The following is a 20,990-nucleotide window of genomic DNA, read 5'->3' on the forward strand; positions in this document are numbered from 1 at the left end:
GCACAATGAAACTTTCACCAGCTATTAATAAATGCACGAACGTGGGTTCGTCGTGTTCTACGAAACGCCCTCCCCATTCAGTGACCGTTCAATTATCACGAACACGGCGAGAAATCGACTCCGTTGATTTCCTCTCTCTCGTAAAACCAGACATTTTTCTCCAACGATGGCAGATCCACAATGGGGGGCAAGCTTTGAAAATGATTAGACAAGTTTGCTTGAATGGAAACGATGCATTATGAATCGTGCCGCGAATTTATCTCATTTCCTCACGGACCACACCGCGGTATTCAAAGTCACGTACTTACACTCATGTTTCGAACAGAGAGAACGTAACGCGGCGACGGGTTCAAAAGCAATTTTATTATTAAGTCGCGAGAACGCTATTACCAGCCTGTCTGTAAACCTTGCTTCACGTAATCGTTGCTTAACGAAAGCTCAGTTAGTTACATACATGTGGGGCGGTCTAGCGCAGCGACAGCTAGACAAAAGCTACCGAAAGACGACGGCTGTGCGTGCGAGAGCGGTGTGTCGGTCGAGGCGCGAGACGAGCGGAAGAGGCAATCGTTAAATGGCCACCGAGCCGTTTGTATCTATGTTAGGGCTTGCGGTTGATCTTTCGATCGTTCAAGCTTTCCCGATTTTTGCACGTGTGTGCCGACTAATGTGCATCGCAACCTCCCTCCATTTCGCCCTTAGCGCGTTATCTTAGGGAGAAAGTGTTCGGTGGACGGATGCGTGGGAATCCTGTGGAATCTCCGCTTTTCTAGGCTTCGTTGAAGTCAAATGGCCCATCGACGTTGGCAAAAGTCGTGGGCCACTTTTCTATTTTCCGTTCGGAGACTCCAGGATTTACGGCAGGGGCTGGTCCTAGGGACCAAGTGTCGCAGGCAACGCAATAAACACTTGTGGTGTTTTGAGAAAGCGATATTTGCCTGCGACAGCGTCCACTTGACTCGCTGCCGTAAATCCGGATACGTCTTAACAATCTTTCATTTTGTTTTTTCTATTTTCTTTATTAAATCTTACAACGTTGAGCCGTTGTTGTTGCTCTCTTCTCCCTGCTCACATCCTACATACATTGAAAACGAACCACTTTTGTTCGATATCCTCTTTCGATTAACGATCGGAGGAAGTTCGAAGGGAAATTTTGTGAAAATTCCAAGTTTCATCGAAGAGGGCATTTTAATTCGGAATTATTTTTTGGCGAAATTTTGTGACGGTCTTTCTTCAATCAAACCTCGACAGTATTTTTGGACCAAATGAGTTACATATGTTGACGCAAATGAATTTTTATTTTATTATACCAAATTTATTATAATTTGTTTATTGCGTAGGAACCGACGATGGAAAAATATTGAGGGACCCTTCCTCCTCCCTAACGGGAATCGAACCCGAGACCTTCGGCTTAGCAAGCCGAGGCCTTGCGCGCTACGCCAACCACTCCCTCTCTATTGTCCCTTGTCGGTTTCCTATTTTTGTGTATGGAAGCCCCGATACTACAATTGTAGTAAAATTTTTATTCTAAATTTATTCATCTTCGTTTACTCGACATCTGCTGCTAAATAACAATAACAAATTTTTTAAATATAATGACATAAATAGTAGCGAATTATATTTTCCTCGTAAGCTTATACAGTGGATTCCGGTTAGTTGGGGCGCCGGTTAAGCGGGACAGATACCGAAGAACGGAATATAAATACATTACATAATATATGTTTATTTACTTATTTTTGATTACTTATTGTTAGCTTTGTTTGCATGCTTAAACACACGTTTGTATTCAAGACCGAATATTGCGTACGTTTTTCAATAAATCGTTTTTATTCGCTTTTTTGGGACATTGGGAATCCACTGTATCTTCTTTAGCGATGTCACAGTGATTAAATTCTGTTTTTATCGCCTGAGAGTTTGAGTGTGTATTCAGAAATTCTTCTCACTTCTTTTGTACAGTTTGCAATTTTGTTTTTTACTGATGTCACTCGAAGATCTTTAATCTGTTATTTGTCACGAACGATGCTACGTTTGCTGTTATTCGAAGAATTTTTGAAGATGATCGAGATAATGATCTCCAAAATATTCAGAAAGAAAGATTCAGCCCTAAGATCGCATTCTCCCCGTTTGAATATCATCTATGGCTCGTGTTTGATGAAGCCACATAGTTCCCTTGGAAGTTCAATGATCTGTAGCAATGCGAGCCCCGTTGCAGATGACTCTGGACAGGAGAATGCAGCAACTAAATCAATTTCAACGTTCCTTCGGAAGTTCGCTGCATTTAACCCTTGGGATGGTGTGTATACCCTAACTTCTGTTATATTAACCCCGCTATACTTGTTACAACGTTCTCGATTACCTTCAAAAATCCTTCCAGCCTGCGCAGAAATTTCTCCTCCTTTTTTATTCACTCTCATCGAAGATGATTCACAATTGGCTCGTAAAAATGTTAAAAGAAAAGAGCAGAGAGAATTGTCGTTGATGTCTTCTTTCCTGTGACCTTGAATACAAAAGCTGTGCCACATGGACAGATCGAACGCCTTTGGTGGGCCAAAAATGGGCGTCACCTACTTTTCTCAGGTGGCCACGTCACCCAAAAATGGACGACACAGGAATCCTTTTACGTACGAAACATCGAGATCCGTGGAAATTCTAGACTGACCAGAAAACGAATTTCGCAAGCTCGCGTGGAGAAAGATATTTCGGAAATTTCCAGAGAATACGAGGGAAAAGAGGGAATTTCAGGATTTTAGGAGAAAATCGAAATTCAAATTTATCGTGGACATAAATGTTATATAGTAATCGTGATCTCCTCGATGTTAACATTTTCGAGATTTATATACATTTTTTCGTAGAGACCTCTGAAGTTTCTGAATAATATGGTAGCCAAATTTGAACTAAACACATGTTCTTTGAAAAATTGTATCTTCACTTCCAAGCAATATTTTGAAATTCTATTGTACAGATGTACGTAAGAAGGTTCGATGAATATGCAGTTAAAATTTGGTGTCGATATCTCTCACCGTTCCAGAGAAAATGGTGCTTAAAGTTGGCAGATCTAATATTGAGAATATGGACTTTTTTGCCACCCCTTATATATTCGAAACCGCTAAACGCAGTAATACGTCTTCCTGTGCGTCTTTTCGAGCAGAAAAAAATTCAAATAAATTGTCGGGAGTATGGACAACGATGCAATGTACACGGTAACTCAATTTTGTGTAGTGGAAATGAAAAAAATATACGGAAAACGTACAGAATGTAGAGAAAAATATTCAGAATATACAGAAAATATACTTGCACTTTCAGGAAACCGGAAAAATTAGCGAAAGTGTTGGGAAACTAATTTCCACGAAACTTGGAATGTGATCGAAATTTCACGATGAAACGAGCAGTTCCAGACAAGTCCCGTATACATATATTCAGGCTAGCCAATCTCTTTCTTACGAAATTGCTGGTGCCGCGACGTGCCTTGTGCCTCGCACGTTTAAACGTCTAATATCTCACGCGGCGTAGAAGTTCTCTTAATACCGCGGAATATATCCTTGATATTCCCGCCGCGCGAGGAAAATTTCAACGCGCTCGTTGAAACGAGCTTGAACGTAAATAGACGTCATAGTCCGGTCTGCATTAAAAAGACACACGGTCTCTCTCTCTCGCGCGCGTCCTTCTGGCGCGAAAAGAGCGACGTTGCTCACCTCTCCAGAAATACACGTACCTCGTGTTTACGCAATCCTCCTGTTCAGCGGGAAATACTTTTCTCTCCCCACTCCCTCCCTCGATTTTCCTCGCGAACGCGCAATTGATGTTGAATTTAACGAGTTTCCCGTGAGAAGAGGCGCAAAACACTATGAACGCGTCTCGCAACAAACAAAACGGAAGAATTTCGTCTGAGGATCTTTGGGCAAATAGAGATGACGTATGGAACGCCCGAGGCGTGCTTCGTGTAACGAGTCAGCGGAAAATTGGAAGTGCTTGAATTTGAGAAAATTCGATGGAAACGCAATGAAATTCGTATATATTGTGAAAGATTAGTTTCTAAAGGGTCTTTTGAAAGAGTATTTGCTGCTATTACTATAGTAATTTCTTCTTGGAGTTATACCGTTTCGAGAATGAAAGGAAATTGAGTAAATTTCCGACACTTCAGTTTTTCTTTTTTATTACCAAAAAGGAAAAAATGTCACCGAAGCCTTCAGTCTGAAGGTAGAAAGAATTGTTGGCAAATAGTTTGCAAAATTGAAAAAACAGATTTTGGCAAAATGGAATTTTCAGATTACCAAAAAAGCGGCGAAAATTTTTCTGACAACCCGGTGTATACAACGAGGAAGGAGATTTTGACAGAAAATTCTCAGCGAAGAAGAATTACCGTACGAAAAATAACGCCTATAACGATTCTCCTTGCGTTTACGTTACTCGAGCGGGATATAAAAGTATTATGCTTGTTTGCTCGGTAAAAGTTTCGCTTCTGATGACTGCTGTGAGCCATCGATGACCCGTGTCGCATGAAACGCGTTAAAAGAGGTTATACAAGAGATCGTCAGGTGCAACTTGACGAAGGAAGATCGAAGAGTCATGCCTGTGACGAATCGATCATGTTTATTCTAACATAGAAAGTTTCTCCTATGTTGGCCGTTCTGTCACATTTCGTGATTTCTAGTGTCAGAAATATGTCGTCTTTCCGATGGCAAAAATTGCGAAACTGTGTAAACTTAATTCTCCAGGAGAGAAGAAATCCACTTTTTCAATTAACGTGAAATCACCTTTGTCATTTATATTTATTGTTTTTTTTTTTTTTGCTAACTGCTGAATAAAATCAATTCGTAGATGATTTTGCATTAATCGATAAAGTGATTTTCTTCTCTCCTGAAGAATTCAATTTTTACACTTTCACACTTTTCCGTTGGAAAGATAATACATCGAGTGTGCAAATTAACTCAGTGCTCATTTCACAAATTTCAATATTTATGTATGAAAAATTAAACAGTTTTTGTATTCAAAATAATCTGCATTATTGGGGATCACTTTTTTCCATTTATAGTGCAACTGATGAAAAAAATGGCAATTTAAGGTCCTCGAGATTTCGTGGAAAAAGTAGCGAATTAATATGCATATCTGAAATAATATTTCTGGACACTGTACATTGAAGAAAATAAGTCAATTTTAAGTCAAAATTTCAGACAATTTTGAGCCAAAGTTTCAGTCAATTTTAAGTCAAGAGTTCAGTCAATTTTGAGTCAAAGTTACAGACGATTTTAAGTCAAGAGTTCGATCAATTTTAAGTCAAAGTTTCGGTCAATTTTAAGTCAAAGTTTCAGTCGATTTTAAGTCAAAGTTTCAGTCGATTTTAAGTCAAACTTTCGGTCAATTTTACGTCAAACTTTCAGTCAATTTGATTTTAAGTCAAGATTTCGGTCAATTTTGAGCCAAAGTTTCAGTCAATTTTGAGTCAAAGTTTCAGTCAATTTTGAGTCAAACTTTCAGTCGATTTTGAGTCAAACTTTCAGTCAGTTTTAAGTCAAAGTTTCAGTCGATTTTAAGTCAAACTTTCGGTCAATTTTACGTCAAACTTTCAGTCAATTTTGAGTCAAAGTTTCAGTCAATTTTGAGTCAAAGTTTCAGTCGATTTTTAGTCAAACTTTCAGTCAATTTTAAGTTAAAGTTTCAGTCGATTTTAAGTCGAACTTTCAGTCAATTTTACGTCAAACTTTCAGTCAATTTAAGTCTATATGTACATTCATCAGAATCGTCTCTTCCTTCGCTATTATCTTCGCTAATCGAACGATTAGAGTTACGATTTAGTTTTACATAATACACACGTTATCATTGTTACCAACAAAACTTGCATAAGGTGTTCCCCGGATCGATCCTGCAACAACCAAGAAATCTTTTCCGGCATTTCAAACGGCACGAAACATTCGCGATGCACCGTAGCGTTTATTCTTTATAGTTTCAATAAGCAGACATCGGAGCACGAGACGCGATATTTAAAGTAGAGTTACGACACCGAACGGCGTGGCGGTCCGTACGATTCCACCGGCATTAAAAATGACGGCCAGATGTCGAACATTGGACAAAGAATATTTACGGTTGCAATTAACGGTGCGTTAACGGCGTCACGCTAATGAGCTGAACGAGGTCGGTAGATCTGTCGAGCACGACGAGGACGCGATCCTGTTCCGCGTGAATATTAAATTCCAAGGGGATACGGGGCGGAGGATCATGAATCACGGTGACGTCAGTGAACCATACTGAACGAAGATTTACAGCGAACGCTGACTATGCACCGCGTCCACCTCTTCATTTTCTTTTCTTCTTCGTTTTATTTTCAATGTTATTTTTGTGAAATCAAGGTCGTCGAGAAAGCAAGTTATACCACGCACGAGCATTTCGATAAGAGTAACTGCACTTCCTGTTACGCTTAACAGACTGATTAATTCTCCGCTACTTTCACTCGCAGATTTACCGAGCCTTATTCGGCGAGTTGATAAGAATCGATCGTTAAATAAATTACGATACGATTGAAGATAAACAGGAAACGGTTCGGCGTGTCTGTTCTTTCGATAAGATGGTATTTCTGACCTCGTTAATTAACACCTCTGTAACCTGATTTTGAAGGAAAGTTATGGAACTTGATAATTGCTGGAGAGAGAAGTGGGCAGTTGTAGTGTAATAAATATTCTAATATAGTGGGATTGTATAGCAATAAAGCAATAAAATGAGACATACGGAACGTAGGTAAATGGATACCTAACTTCCGAGTCACATGGTGTTATAAAGAATTAAAGTGTGCTGTAGTAAAAATTTTTCATTTTTTACGCTGTTTTGAAATGTTTAGAGATGGATATATAATTTCGCAAGATTGAACAAGAAAAGTTAGAAAATTTTTCTCGTTATAAAAGATGATCTATAGAATTTTAAAAGGAAAAATTTGTAACGAAAGCACGATAAAAGAAATTGTTCCGAATGTGTTTGTTTTAGGAATGATTTTAAATTATTTCTCAATTCCTAATCTTTCTCAAATGTCCAAAGGTATTAATTAGGAGAATTCTGTACCTCAGAATCAAACTAACCCAACTGAATTTTGAAAACAAACTCGACATTCACCATCTTAATATTCTTTTTACATTTTGTTAGCATTTATTTAATATTCAGGCTGCACGATAAATAAAGAACGTTAAACAGCTCTCAGATAAGGAATTAAGCTATTTGCTCGTTTTGCAATTTTCTCTAGCTTTCATACGAACAATAACAAACGAGTTCTGCTTACTCGACGACAAGAACGGTTCGCGTTAACGATTTGATAATTGCTAATTACTAGATCATACATCGGTACCTGTTAATTATCGTACCTCTTGAGGTAATTGAGTACGTCAGTCGTAAGTAATTACAGCAGCTAGCAATATCGGCCGAGATTAATCTCCCTTTCCTCAACATCCTTTGCCGCTCGATTTCAACCGATCCGCCGCACGTCGCGACAGGAAGAAAAATTCTACTAGTGAAATTTCTTACTTCTCTCTCTCTCTCGCCGCCTTTTCCTTTCATAAACTCTAATTTACATTTCAAAGGGGGATCCCGCGGATAGAATACGTAGAATTGTACGCAGGATCGCTGGAATGGAAACGGCGAACGTTTAAGACTGCCTCGATCGATCGATCCTTTTCCGAGGGAAAAAATCCACGAGTCTTTTAAAGGGTTCTGTAATTATAGAGGAACATCGGGAATTAAATTCCCTTTGAATGTGACGGTAGATTAAAAAATTTCGTCCGTAGAAAATCTGAAGGAATCATTTTTGGCGAAATTTTGTGAAACCTAATGGGAACAGGTTCGGAAGTTTTTCGTTAACTAAAGTCCTCGTTTCTATGAAAAAGTATGCGAAGTAGGAATATTCGTGTAATTTAAAAGAACACGAGATAAATTTCGAAAATTTCCAGGATTCACTTTTCACAAAATTGAAATTCAGAAATTTTAATTAAAGTCCTCGTTTCCGTGAAAAAGTATGCAAAGTAGAAATACTCGTGCAATTTCAAGGAAAACAGGCGAGATAAATTTCGAGAATTCGCATATTGACAAAATTTCGCAAGGAAACCCCGATCGAAAAACTTTTCCTTAACTAAAGTCTTCGTTTCCATAAGAAAAACGAATATACAGAGTACAAAAATTCAGGCAATTTGGAACGAAACGCACGCGACGTAAATTTCGAAAATTTCTGGGACTCAGTCTTGACGCAATTTCAGAAGGAGAGCTTAATCGGAAATTTTTCATCGACTAAAGTCCTCCTTTAACAAAAATGCGTAGAACACGAAAGTTTGTGCAATGTGAGAGAGAGCACGCAAGATAAATTTATAAAATTTGTAGGACTCGGTCTTGGCAAAAGTTTCGCGAGTAAAGTCTAATCGAAGCCTAGATGGAGAAATTCTCCGTTAGCCAAAGTCCCGATTTCCACACGTAAAAACCGCACAAAATACAAACGTTCGTGCAATCTCGAGAGGAGCACACACGAGAGGTAAATCATCTTTTTATGGCACGCGAGGCAACGAAAAAGTGGATCACGAGGTCCTCAACCGAGGACCGTCGATTTCGACTTGCCGTTTCTTCTTTCACTGGGTCGAGACGATCGTTTGGAAGAGTCACGAACGTGAATCAGCACAGTGTAAAGCGTTGTAAAGCGTACGAGGTACTCTAAACGCGTAAGCTGCGAGTACGTAAGGCGCGAATCTCGGTCGCGATAAGGACGTCGCCTGGGACCGGAAACGACCGCACCCCGGAGCGATCGACGCTTGTATATTTCCAGCGATCTCTGCTCGTGCTTCGCTGAAGATAACGGGGAATTAAAGGCGGCGAAGATAATAGCCGGTGATAAACGAACACCTTGGCGAAACTATCCAGTGGAAAAACGCTTCTGTCTTTGACTATTTTATGTCGTAATTTTGTGTAGTTGCTCCACGAGGTTCGCGAAGTGGAACAGTTTCAGAAATTATTTCTTGAAGCAGAATGTTTTATGCGTGCCGCCTGGAAAAATCGACATCCTAAAATATTGGTAGGTTTATGACACGTCCGCTAAATATGGTTTGGGGATGCCTGCGAACACCACAGGTGTAAATGTGCACACTGTCACCACGTTTTAACCCTTTCGCTACGGCAGTTCGCTCCGCCGGAGCGCCGCCACTGAACGGGACTCCACGCCAAAAGTGTACACATTGCGCGTGGCCAGTCTTCTTCGGTTTTTTCCTGCCGGCATATAAAATAAGGGAAAATGACTTTCTGTTAATCGCACGTTGATGTTGAATTAAATTTCGATGATACTTTTCAAGTATTTCCTTTATGTCGCGTAGATGCCGTATATATCCGGCGCTCGTACACACAGGTCGTCGCGTGGATGCCGTGTATATCCGGCGTTCGTAATGAAAGGGTTAAAGGCAGTTCTAATTGTGCGCCCGTCTTGTAAACATCGTCTAGAATATAATTATTTACCTACCTTACTCCACACGAGTTACTTATTTAATATAACCCCTGGACATTATTCGTAAAATTTTTAGGAAATATGATAAAATATAGTAAAAATTTCAGAAAAACAATTTTGATAATAACGATAACAAGATTTAGAACCGCAACGAGTTAAGAAACGTTCGTATTTTTCTCAACACAGCACAATTTTGATAATGTAGGAATAGGGTTTTATTAAGGTGTCTATTCCGCTAGTTACAGTGATAACACGACGAGTAAGACTGGTTCGTAGCGCCTACACAGGCCTTATCGTATCGTATCGTGGCTTGTTGCAGACTTCATCCAGACTCACTCCGAACTGACAGACTGACAGACTCTTTCCGGATTGATTTTCGGCTGCTTTGCGACTGTTTCCGCGTGTCGCGGGCACCTGCTTTTATCCTAGCCCAGCCCGAACGTTCCAGACATTTTTTCTAAACCCGGCACGTTCGAGCTGGGCTTTTTGCCTGCCTGGTCGCGTTACGATAGAATATTCTTGGAGCTAATGCTCACATACACACGCACGCTTAAGCCTGCCGGCACGTGCCTATCAGCCGGTAAATATATCGAGAAGATTCGATTGTCCGTGTTCGCGATTTCTTTTATCATGCCTGCTTCCCACGATAATAACGATAACAAGATCTAGGGCCGCAAAGAGTTAAGGATCGTTCAAATTTTTCTCAACTTGACACGAGAAATAAGATCAATTTCATTCTTTTTTCAATTAATTCCCAGACGCATAGATATAAGTTTCTCTTTATTTATCACGCTGTAACTTACTTCTCCTTCTCGTAATAGAAAGAACAACGCTATACGGAAAGTGAAAGAGAATAATTTGAAAAAGATCGCACTTGCTGAGGACACGAGCGTTAAAGGGTTGAGGGAAAAAGGTGAGGTAGGAATGTTGTTCGGTGTGTGAAATGCAAATTAATTAAGCTGGTCGAGGGAAAGTCGAAGAAGTGCGTTAGGTCCTGTCTATTGTCACGCATGTATTCGTTAGTCGTTAGTCCAAAGAATAGATTACGATACTTCGATTGCTAATGATCGCTATAGGGGAGGTGCTTAAAAAGCAATTAAGCGTTCGGCGTTTCTCTCGATCGTAACGTTAACGAGAAACATGCTGAGGAAATGAAACGTTGCGTTTCTGAAAAATAATCAAAATTCCAACTGTATGGTAAACTTAGGATAATCCTGGATCCTTTTTTCTTGTTTTGAAACGAACATGGAAGTATTTTATCTTTGCATCGCTGAAATCATTCATTATCTCTGAATATTTCCTATTCTTGACTCGGAAGAATTTTTATTCTATTAAAACGTTCGTCGCCCCACGTCACCCATATCTGGGTGACGAGTGTGCTTCCGTTGGGGCCCCGTCACCCAGACATGGGTGACGTTCTTCTTCGTTAAGTTAAATAGGATTTTACAAGTAATTTGTAAAAATCCATATAACAAGAATTTAATGGACTATCATACTATATTATACTATACATTAATTTATAGTTAAAATAAAATACAACATTATACTACGTAGCATGGTATTCGTTAAAACAGTTGGAACACATTTCTGGTGATTTTGGACAATTGGGACAGTATGTTGTAGTCTTTTTTACATTTTCTCTCGCTTCCTGGCGTTCGAGAATTTGTCTCCTCTTCTGGTAACACAGAACGCAAATTCCAGATAATGTTTACGTTCTTGCGCTCCGACTATCGGATTTGGGCCCCGCGAGAAACTCGACCGATTCACGCTGGGCGATCAGCGTGTTAAAGAATGTACAGGGTGTTTCGTAGTAACTGGTAGAAAAATTAGAAATTAGACGAAAATTCGAAATAACAAAATTGACGTTTCAGACTTCGTTTTTTTTAAATTATTTTTTGGAAGTGACGTGGTGCAAATGATTACTCGCAAAGTGGGTAACAAAAAATTTATTCAACCAATAATACTTAAACTAATTTTAGATGTAAGGCGATCAAAGGCCTCGTGCCTTTTTCGGGGCTCCCTTAAGTAGCCCCTTTTCCCTGGGAAAGTCCCAGGAAGTCCTCGAGGACGAAGAAACTCGGAGATGTTTGGAAAAGCATCTCTCGATTCTTCGCCTCGAGGGCCAAGACTCGCCAGGCCTATAATGTATATTATAAATTGGGTAAAATATTTTGGGGCTTTGGAAAGCTTCGTAAATTAACGAATGCAGAATTCAGAATTTTTTTGGGAAAAATGAAGACCAAATTAAGAAGTCCTCAAAATCCTCAGAAATGATCAGAGCACAGAGTTCAGATTTCGAACGTTGGAAGGTGTAATTCAAGAAGCATCGAACGTGAATATTTATTCAACATCGAAACGCGGTGTTTTTCGTTAAAAGATACAAACCAGATTAATTCCAAAGCTTCCGCTCTGCAGAGCGTAAAATAAAGATGCCTATTCCTCGGGAATAAAAAGTTAGGGAACTGCAACAATTTTATCGTCTCGCCAAGAAACGCTGAATCCTTCTACGGGAAGCTCTTCTCTTCCTCGTTTCGTTGGAGGAGAAAAAGGAATCACGGCGAGCATTACCATTTCTGTTTTCCAAGCGCATAATTAACCTTTAACGCGGGTAACACTTTTTTTAGTCGCAGCATCTGCGGCCAGAGCGTTAAGCGCGAATTATATAAGAATGAGTAATGGCGAGCGGGCAGTTCGCGAGGAGGAGACAGATACGTTGAAAATATTCACGCTCGTTTGTCGAATTGTGACTTCCCTGTTGAAACGAAAATCACTAGGCTAATGTTTCACAACGCGTCGCTTCGAGGCGGCTTCGAATTTCACCGATGGCTTGCTTCTCTCTTACGTGGCCTGGTGAACGATTGTTGTAACACGCTCGCTGCAGAGATTTCAATTGTCATTTTTTAACCCTTATGTCGGTAACCAGAATTGTCGTTTACTACTTTATCGTCCGACTTTAGTAGTTTTCTGATAACGAAATTCTGAACTCGAGGCGAACGCGGCAAATAATAACGATCCGGAAATATTCGCCCGGTTATTGGCGTAAGGGTTAAGTAGGACGATTCGTAATCGAGTCACTCGGAAGGTAAAACGATTGACTGCACTTTTTGACATTCTTCTGATTTTAGCGACAAAGTTCTCGATTCCTCGTAAGTTAAAAGATTATTACGATACATATTTCACGAGTCGCTCGTTTCAGAAATTTTCATTGACATTTTTTAAGTAGGACGATTCGTAACTGAGTCGCTCGGAAGGTAAAACGATTGACTGCACTTTTTGACATTCTTCTGATTTTAGTAACAGAGCTCTCGATTCTTGGTAAATTAAAAAAATTATGCAAATTTAATTTGACGGAGTTGGTCACTTTGGTTTTTAAATGGCTAAATTAATTGCACAGGTAAAAACAGACGAGTGTTCGGATTGTGCTATTCTGGGGATAAGGATGTGATCTTTTGATGAGAAACAGGAGGAGATCTTTTTTGTGAGATAAAGGAATTGTACGCCTGCCTAATTAATTATGATATTTTCGAATTTCTTCTTATCTCCTTTCTGGGTTACGTGTGTTTTATTAACGCCTGACCAATTTTACGATCTCACTTACTTGGTAAACTCTGGATCTTAAGTAACAGCAGAGATTCGTTTGGAGTTCTTGCAAAAATATTCGGGAAAAGAGAGAAATCTTGATATTTGACTCGTTTCATTGTGTTAACCCTTTTCCAATTTTCCAATTAATTCGCTCTCGTTTGCCCAGGTGTCGGGCATTGTCGTGTATATTTCCGCGTGATTTTGGTTAGAAAATATAAATTGTAAAATATGAAATATAAAGTGTGTAAAACATAAAATAATGTTAACGCATAAAAAAATAGTTTATCATCGTTTACAAATGACGATCTATCGCCGTATGATACCCGAAGGCAAAATTTCCTCTTGAAACTCTGTCAGACTCGACATAAGGCCGCAAAGGATCAATATTAAGTCTTCCACGAATTTTTCGATCGATTTGAAATTGCGAGTTATCTGCATCCATTCCACTGATTGTAGTCACGAAGTGCGCGAGACCGTGCAAAGCTGCATCGCAGGAAACGCGCGCGAAGTCGACGGCGGCACGGCGTCGCGACGTCACAAGGAAAAAAGAATTGGCCAATAAACATGCGCTGGCCTCGATTTTTCCTCCTTCGTCGTGTGTTGTTGCACAACCCGTAAATCCTCGACGAGGCCGCGTTTTCTCATTTAGCAGCGCGAACTTACCACGCCGCGTCTAATTGATCCTGCACAGAGCGGCGATCTATCGATCACCACCTGTTCCATCCTGTGCTCTCTCCCCTCCCAAGCGGCGTTCTTTTTTTGTTTCCCTCTCGCTTCGAGCGACGTGTAGCTCGCGAGGATTTAACGCTGTTTGCCGCGTCGAGAAAATATTTAGTCGCCTTTCGATTCGATCGAATCGCTTCTGCAAATGTTTTCCCGACCGCGCCGCGCCTGTTGCGAACTGAGCGAATGTCTTCCGTTGTTAACCCTTTCAATTGGCCGATTGAACGTTTCTCGTGGACGTGTGTCGTTGGAAATTGGTGATCGATGGTGGAAATGGGAAGAGAATTTTTGGGAATTTTTTCGGTGTGATTGGAGGCTCTTATGGGAGAATCGTGGGTTTTGAAGTGGGTTTGCATCGTTGAAAATTAGTAATTTAGCGATCATTTGTGCTGGACACAGAAAATAACATTTTTGAGAAAGCCTTTGCGAAAGTAATCTCGCTTCTGAAGTATATTTGCAACACTGAAATTTGGTAATTTTTAGGTGATTTGCGTTGGGAATTAAATAGAATTTTTAAGAAATTTTAAGTGTGAATGGAAACTCTTATGAAAGAAATATGACTTTTTAAGTAGGTTTCCAGCGTTGAGATTTGGCAATTTTGAAATTATTTGTGCTGGAATGAAAAATAAAATTTGTGAGAATCTCTAACGTGCGAATGGAAGCTCTTACGAGAAGAATATTGTTACCGAAGTAGGTTTGCTTCTTTAAAAGCTGATAATTACGCGAACAGCGAGACTTGAGAAGGAGTTAGTATTTATTAGAATAGATTAAAAGTATTTTTAGAATATTCCTAGCCACGTATTGCTTACGGCAGTGGTACGCCGTGATATCATAGAAACGTATTTATGTCTCTTAAAAAACTAAATATATACGTGTACACATTTAACTTGTAAATGAATTACATCACTGGAATAGAGTCGAGGTTATGACAACGTAGACAGATTGTTTTACTCGTCTCCGCTTCCTTCTGTGCTACCACGCGACGATGTTCGTGGCCCGTTTCTTGGCCGGTTGAGACAAAGGTGGAAAAATATCAGCGAAACAATGCTATCGTAATGGGAGTTTAACGTTTTCCAGGGGAAAGTAATTAGGAAGTATCGCGTCGCGGTAACTCGTACTGTGCATTACACGGACTTTAAACGATGAGATAACCTGCCTCTCGCGAATAAAAGGTTCATTGTGTTCTTCGTTTGTTGCGCTTTCTTTCGTCCGATGATAAAAAAGAGATTTTCCTGGGTCATTCGAACGGTCGATTATCCCTTTCAGCTTTTGTTCATTTCCGCGGGAAATGAGCAATTCCGAATTACACTTCCATCAATTCCATCGAAACTGCGTGCATACGTAGAGAAGAGAATTTGGGTAGATTTCAGCTAAAAGAAATTCCTGGAAATTTTCTACAGTTCCATCATTTTTAGTTCTTATACATTTCACGAGAAACGAACAAGTCCAAGTTACACTTCGATCAAATCGATTGACAATATTTACGTACATAAGGAGGAGAATTTGAGAAGAATTTAGACCAGAATTTCCATCAGATTTGCAACCTTTTTAGCTTTCATTCATTTCACGTAAAAGGAACAATTCCAATCTACACTTCCATCAATTTAATCGAAATTACTTAAATACTTAAAGACGAGAATTTGAGTAGAATTCGGAACAGAATTTCTAACAGTTCTATCCTTTTTAGCTCTTATACATTTCACGAGAGAGGAACAATTCCAAGTTACACTTCGATCAAATCGATTGAAAATATCGACGTACATAAAGAGGAGAATTTGAGAAGAATTTCCATCAAATTTTCAACCTTTTTAGCTTTCATTCATTTCACGTAAAAGGAACAATTCCAATCTACACTTCCATCAATTTAATCGAAATTACTTAAATACTTAAAGACGAGAATTTTAGTGGAATTCAGAACAGAATTCTAGCAGTCCTGTCCCTTTTAACTTTTACTCGTTTCACGAAAAAGAAACACTTCCAGTCTACACTTCCATTAATCCAATCGGCACTACCTAAACACACAAAGGCGAAAATTCGTGCAGAACTCTAGCAAATTTCCAACCGTTCTACCCCTTTTACCTGTTATTCCTTTCACGAGGAATGGAACAATTCCAAATTACACTTCCATCGATCGGATCGAAACGACCTGCATACATAGAGACGAGAGTTTTAGTAGAATCCTTGCAAATTTCCATCGATTCTCTCTCTTTTAACTTTTATTCCTTTCACGAGGAATGGAACAATTCCAAGCTACACTTCAATCAATTCAATCGAAACCACCTAACCTACATAGTGACGTGAATTTCAGTCGAAATCAGCCGAAGAAATTCGGCGAAATATCCGACGATCATCTGACGGGAAAAAATTCGACTGCACGTCGCGTCGTCGATACGAAGAAACGCGGCGGGAGGAGGGGGGGAAAAAAAATTGGTCGCCGTGAGAGCGGACAAAAACGCGCGGCCGTCGTTATTATTCCCCGGTGTACACGCGTACGTTTCGCGGCAAAAAGAAACCGCGAACGGAACGCGATTGAATCGGAACGAGTCGCGCGTGAAACAGCCACTGGACTGTGTAAAATGTACACGAATTGTATTTTACGTAACCGCCGCGCCGCGTAAAAAAGAGTGATTCGCTAACGCGCGGAGAGGATCTGCGGTAAAATGGCTAGATCGATAATGGAGGATCCTCTCGCCACCGCGTTACGGGTGCAAACGAAAGAAGAAGAAAAAAAGGGAAAAAGGTGGAGGGGGGAGATGTTAGCTCTCTGCCCCCCTTAGAGCCTCCGCTCTAATCAAAGCGATATACTACGCGATAATTAATCACTTTTCGTTCACAGACTTGCACAGTTGTTGCTGCTCTGTCCTGGTGTGCCCGATCGATTATGCAACGGGACGGATCGTTACACCCATTGGCTCGTTAGCGTGATCGTTATTCTTGCATTAAAGTCTTAATCGTTAGCATGTAAATCTGCTGGCCTTGCGAGTGTACCGAGGATTTTTCGAATGCAAGGATAACAGGGATAAATGTTTCGCTTTTTATTGCCGGGGCGTGGAGAGTGTCTCGAGTGGGTCAATTTTTGTAGGGTTCGAAGCGTTAATTAGCGGGGACGTTTTGTGCGGACTTGTCGCTGAAGAGCGACGTTTGCTGGGTTTTGGAATTTAGGAGATTTTTTTAGTAATGACATTGTAATAATAAATACTGGGGCACGAGTATAAATCGTCGCTATATTCTAGAGTCTTTCTTAGTCTCTGAAAGTTCTAACTTTCATCGAGATGCGATCGAAAAATCTTTCGTCGAAGTGAACCTTGGAAAATTAACCCTTTAACCTACAACAACGTGTCAGACTCGTGACAGAGATTTCGGTGAAGATGTGACAAAAATAGTTACATTAGTAAGAAAAATTCATTGCACACGTTCGTTTTAACATGTAAGATTAAGAATTCCTAAATGCAATTAATCTGTCACAGATTAGCTTTTGTTACCTGATGCAGTACTAAAAGATTAAATGGCTGACGCTTACATGCGTAATCAGAAAAGTAATCATAGGTTAAGGGGTGAAACGGGTGAAAAGAAGAAAAAGGTTGCACTGGACCTTGTTAAATATAGCCGTTTATTTATTAAGATTATTTTAAAATTGGCCTCATGTGGAATTAATTTATCTGGAAATCAGTTTCTCCGTTTTCCCGAAAATAAGGTCCAGTAGAATCTCTTTCTTCTTCTTCTCGCTCGTTCAATTAATTCAATTACATACAGATCGCTTAGAAAGGTTGAAAAATCGGTGTCTCGATTCTAAAAAAATAGAAATCCACACTTCTGTTTGTAACAGTTACGCGAACAGTTTGAAAACACAAGTTCGATAGGTCGGTCCGATTTTTCCGAATAGCGGCATCACACGGCCATGTATATCATGCAACGAGTAGGGAGCGTCACTCGGTTAATTAGCAATTACACGCATATCTGCGTGTTTGGGATTCCAAATTAGAGCAGCGTTCCCTGTGTGTCCGATGCATCATGATAAATCCACGTCACGCGTGCACGCGCGGCCGTGTTCGACGTGCCTGCGTCGATAATCAGTTATTTAAATTCCCCGGATACTCGCCACCAAGTATCGACGAGTTTGCTATAGCCGGTCTTCGAGGAACTTCCGTTCCCCTTGGTATCAAAGGATTACTTGCTGATAAAGTCATTAACCCCCTCGGAGTACCGACTGTTTCGCGATCTCGCGATAGCCCCTCAGTGGGTCAATTGTAAATCAACGTTGGGCGTGTATTTTATAAAGATCTAGAACTCTGGCGTTTCACAATCCCGGAGCCTTAGAATCCCAGAGCTCTGGAGTTCCAGAGTTCTAAAGTTACAAAGTTCTAGAGTTTTAAAATTCCGTAATCCCAAAGCTCCAGAGTTCTAAAGCTCTAAAATTCCATAATCCCGAAGCTCATTCCAGAGTTCTAAAGCTCTAAAATTCCATAATCCCAAAGCTCCAGAGTTCTAAAGTTCTATAATCCCAAAGCACCAGAGTTCTAAAGTTCTGAAGCTCTAAAATTCCATAATCCCAAAGCTCCAGAGTTCTAAAGTTCTATAATCCCAAAGCACCAGAGTTCTAAAGTTCTGAAGCTCTAAAATTCCATAATCCCAAAGCTCCAGAGTTTTAAAATTCCAGAGTTCTAAAGTTCTGAAGCTCTAAAATTCCACAATCCCAAATCTCCAGAGTTTGAAAATTTCAGAGCTCCAGTGTTCCAGAACCTAAAAGCTCTAGAGTTCTAAAATTCCAGAATTCTCAAGCTCTAAAGTTCTAAAATTCGAGAGCTCTGAAGTTCCAGAGTTCTAAACTTTTAAAGCTCTAAACTTCCATAATCCCAAAGCTCTGGAGTTCTAGAATTCCGGAGCTCTAGCGTTCCACAATCCCAAAGCTCTAGAGTTCTAAAATTCTAGAGCTCCAGAATTCTGAAGTTCCACAATTCCAAAGCTCTTCCTTCTAAGTTAATTCTAAAATTCATAATTAATTCCAAAATTTCTAATATTAAATTTCTAATATTATTTCAAATATCATTTATTATTTCACTCCTCGCATTGAAAAATACAAATAATCTCCTGCAGAATTCCTCAAACTTTTTACTACACCAGACTTCTCAGTTGTCATCGTTGAAACACTCGTTCTTCTCTCGATTTTCCTACCTGCATCCTCTCCTCTCTGTCCCAGTCACAATTTCTTTACACACGATGACACACTTTTTCCCAAGGCAGTCATCGTGAACCGAGGAATCGGTCGAAGCTCTTGGAAAAGTGGGTCTAAACAGATCCGAAGGACGAGAGAAGCGTTCGGGGATTAAACGCAATTCTACGATGTTTCCAGTGGCGGATGAAGATCCGCTTCGCGAGCAAAAGCTCAAGTTTGACTGTCGAATAAAATTTTCATGGCCTCTTTAAACCGCAGCTTGCCAAGACGCGCGCGCGGCCCTTCTTCCAATTTCGCGGCCGGAAAATCCAATTCAATTAACCCCAACGGATTCTTGCAGTTCTCCGGCGGAACGTGGAATATTTATTTTTACGAGCAGAACAGCAGATTGGCCGCGTTGAAACGGAAAAGATTTTCAACGATTTTTGCTAAAGGTGAAAAGGGACAAAGAGAGAGAGAGAGAGTTTTGATCGTTGAAACTGGCCCGACAGATTCGCGAGGAAATTGTCGGAAATGGATGATCATTCGATGGAGAAATCAGATGATCGAACGTTACGCAAGAGATAATGACACGCGTCTTGTTGCTTGTAATCATTGTTCTCGTTAGAGATATGAATTGGATGTTTCTATTGCTACCGGTAGATTGTTTGATTGAGGATAATGGTGCCCATTGTCCTGGACATTAGTAAGAATTCCTCTGCAGCGGTAAGACAGGTAATGCGATAATGTTTTACGAGACATTTTCATAGAGACGAAATACCGCGCTCGGATAATTTCTCTATTTTATCGTCAACTCACTTTTCCGCTTCCTTTGTAGTAATGTACACGGTGTCTCGCGAAACTGGACTATGTCGTACTTTGAAAATAGAGATAGAAGTTGCGGAAGGTGTTTTAATATCGAGACTCGAGCGTAGAAATATTTAGAACATGTTGTATAATATTTGGAACATTTTGCGTGACTGAAACATTGTTTAAAAACGTGGACAGAACAGCAGAGATGGAAAAATGGATCGTTTAGTTCCAATACGTTTGAACGTAGAGTAATCCGAGACATCGATTTATGCAAATGAAATTATAGTTCCATTTAGAAAAAGAATAAAGAGTGCAGCTGCACTTTGCAGCCCCGTCAGTGCACAAAAATAAAGAAATATATCGCAGAAATATAAAATACGCAACGTTTTTAATTTCGTCTGTTTAACCGTTTCAACCCTTTCGCTGTGACAAATTTGACTGCGCAACGCGGAGGACTGGCGGTAAATTTTTAATCACAGCTGCAAAATTTCTTTTCTTTATCGAACTAAGTTGGAGGCGAGCGAGCAAATTTTCAAAACGCCTACAAGCGCGACTAGTTGACGAAAGGGTTAAAGGTTCGGCTAATTAACCGAGTACACCCGGTATAAGAATAAAGTTTCTCCGATACGATTCTATTCCTGACACAAATTTCCGCTTAATTAAATGATCCAGCTATTCATCATCCACTTGACGGTTTGCACGAGTGGAAGGAGAAGAGAAGAGCGGAGGATCGATATAAATGGTAGAATATTTATCTACATACCCGGTGGGCGCAACGTACGAAGACACGATCCAAAGGGGACTTGGAATCCTGCGCCTTGGATGTTTTCTCCTTGCACCACGCTTGTCCCATTTTTCTTCCTGTCCGGCTATTATCTCGACCGCTCCTCCCGCCACGTGGATCTGCCCTCCTCCTCCTTCGGTGTTACTTGGTCGAACCGCGACCGCTGCTTCTCTCTCTGTCTCTGTCTCTCTCTCTCACCGATAAGGCCGGATAATGTAGGCCATCTTAAGACCCGTTCCTCGTGACCTGCCGCAACCGGGGCGCGCCTCTCTCGCCTCCCGTCGATTCTCGCGCGTAAACGAGCGAGCGATCGTTTCAGCGGAGGCGTCCCACGTCTCGCTGAAAAATTTTGAAAATCTGTCATCTCCGTCGCGATGTGTCACGGACGATTTTTGAGATCTGAATTGTTTAGAGCTGTGGGGTTTTTTGGTTTTGTTGTGGAATTTGTTGGAGAATTCTTTTGGGCTTTAGATTTTTAGAGTTGT

General features: G+C 40.4%; 1 protein-coding gene across 2 annotated transcripts in view; it reads right to left on the minus strand.

Annotated features, from left to right (window-relative positions):
• LOC108574044 overlaps positions 1-20,751 on the minus strand; it is a 53,573-nt gene extending 32,822 nt beyond the window's left edge. Inside the window, exon 1 of one of the 2 annotated variants that reach the window (XM_017936549.1) lies at positions 20,485-20,751. In XM_017936549.1, coding sequence (XP_017792038.1) covers positions 20,485-20,574 — 90 coding nt within the window. In that variant the 5' untranslated portion in view covers positions 20,575-20,751. The remainder of the gene's footprint in view (positions 1-20,484) is intronic. The other variant, XM_017936548.1, reaches the window with a different exon arrangement.
• Positions 20,752-20,990: the final 239 nt, after the last annotated feature.

The sequence above is a fragment of the Habropoda laboriosa genome, unplaced genomic scaffold, assembly GCF_001263275.1.
Source record: "Habropoda laboriosa isolate 0110345459 unplaced genomic scaffold, ASM126327v1 scaffold145, whole genome shotgun sequence".
NCBI classification, from domain to species: Eukaryota; Metazoa; Arthropoda; class Insecta; order Hymenoptera; family Apidae; genus Habropoda; species Habropoda laboriosa.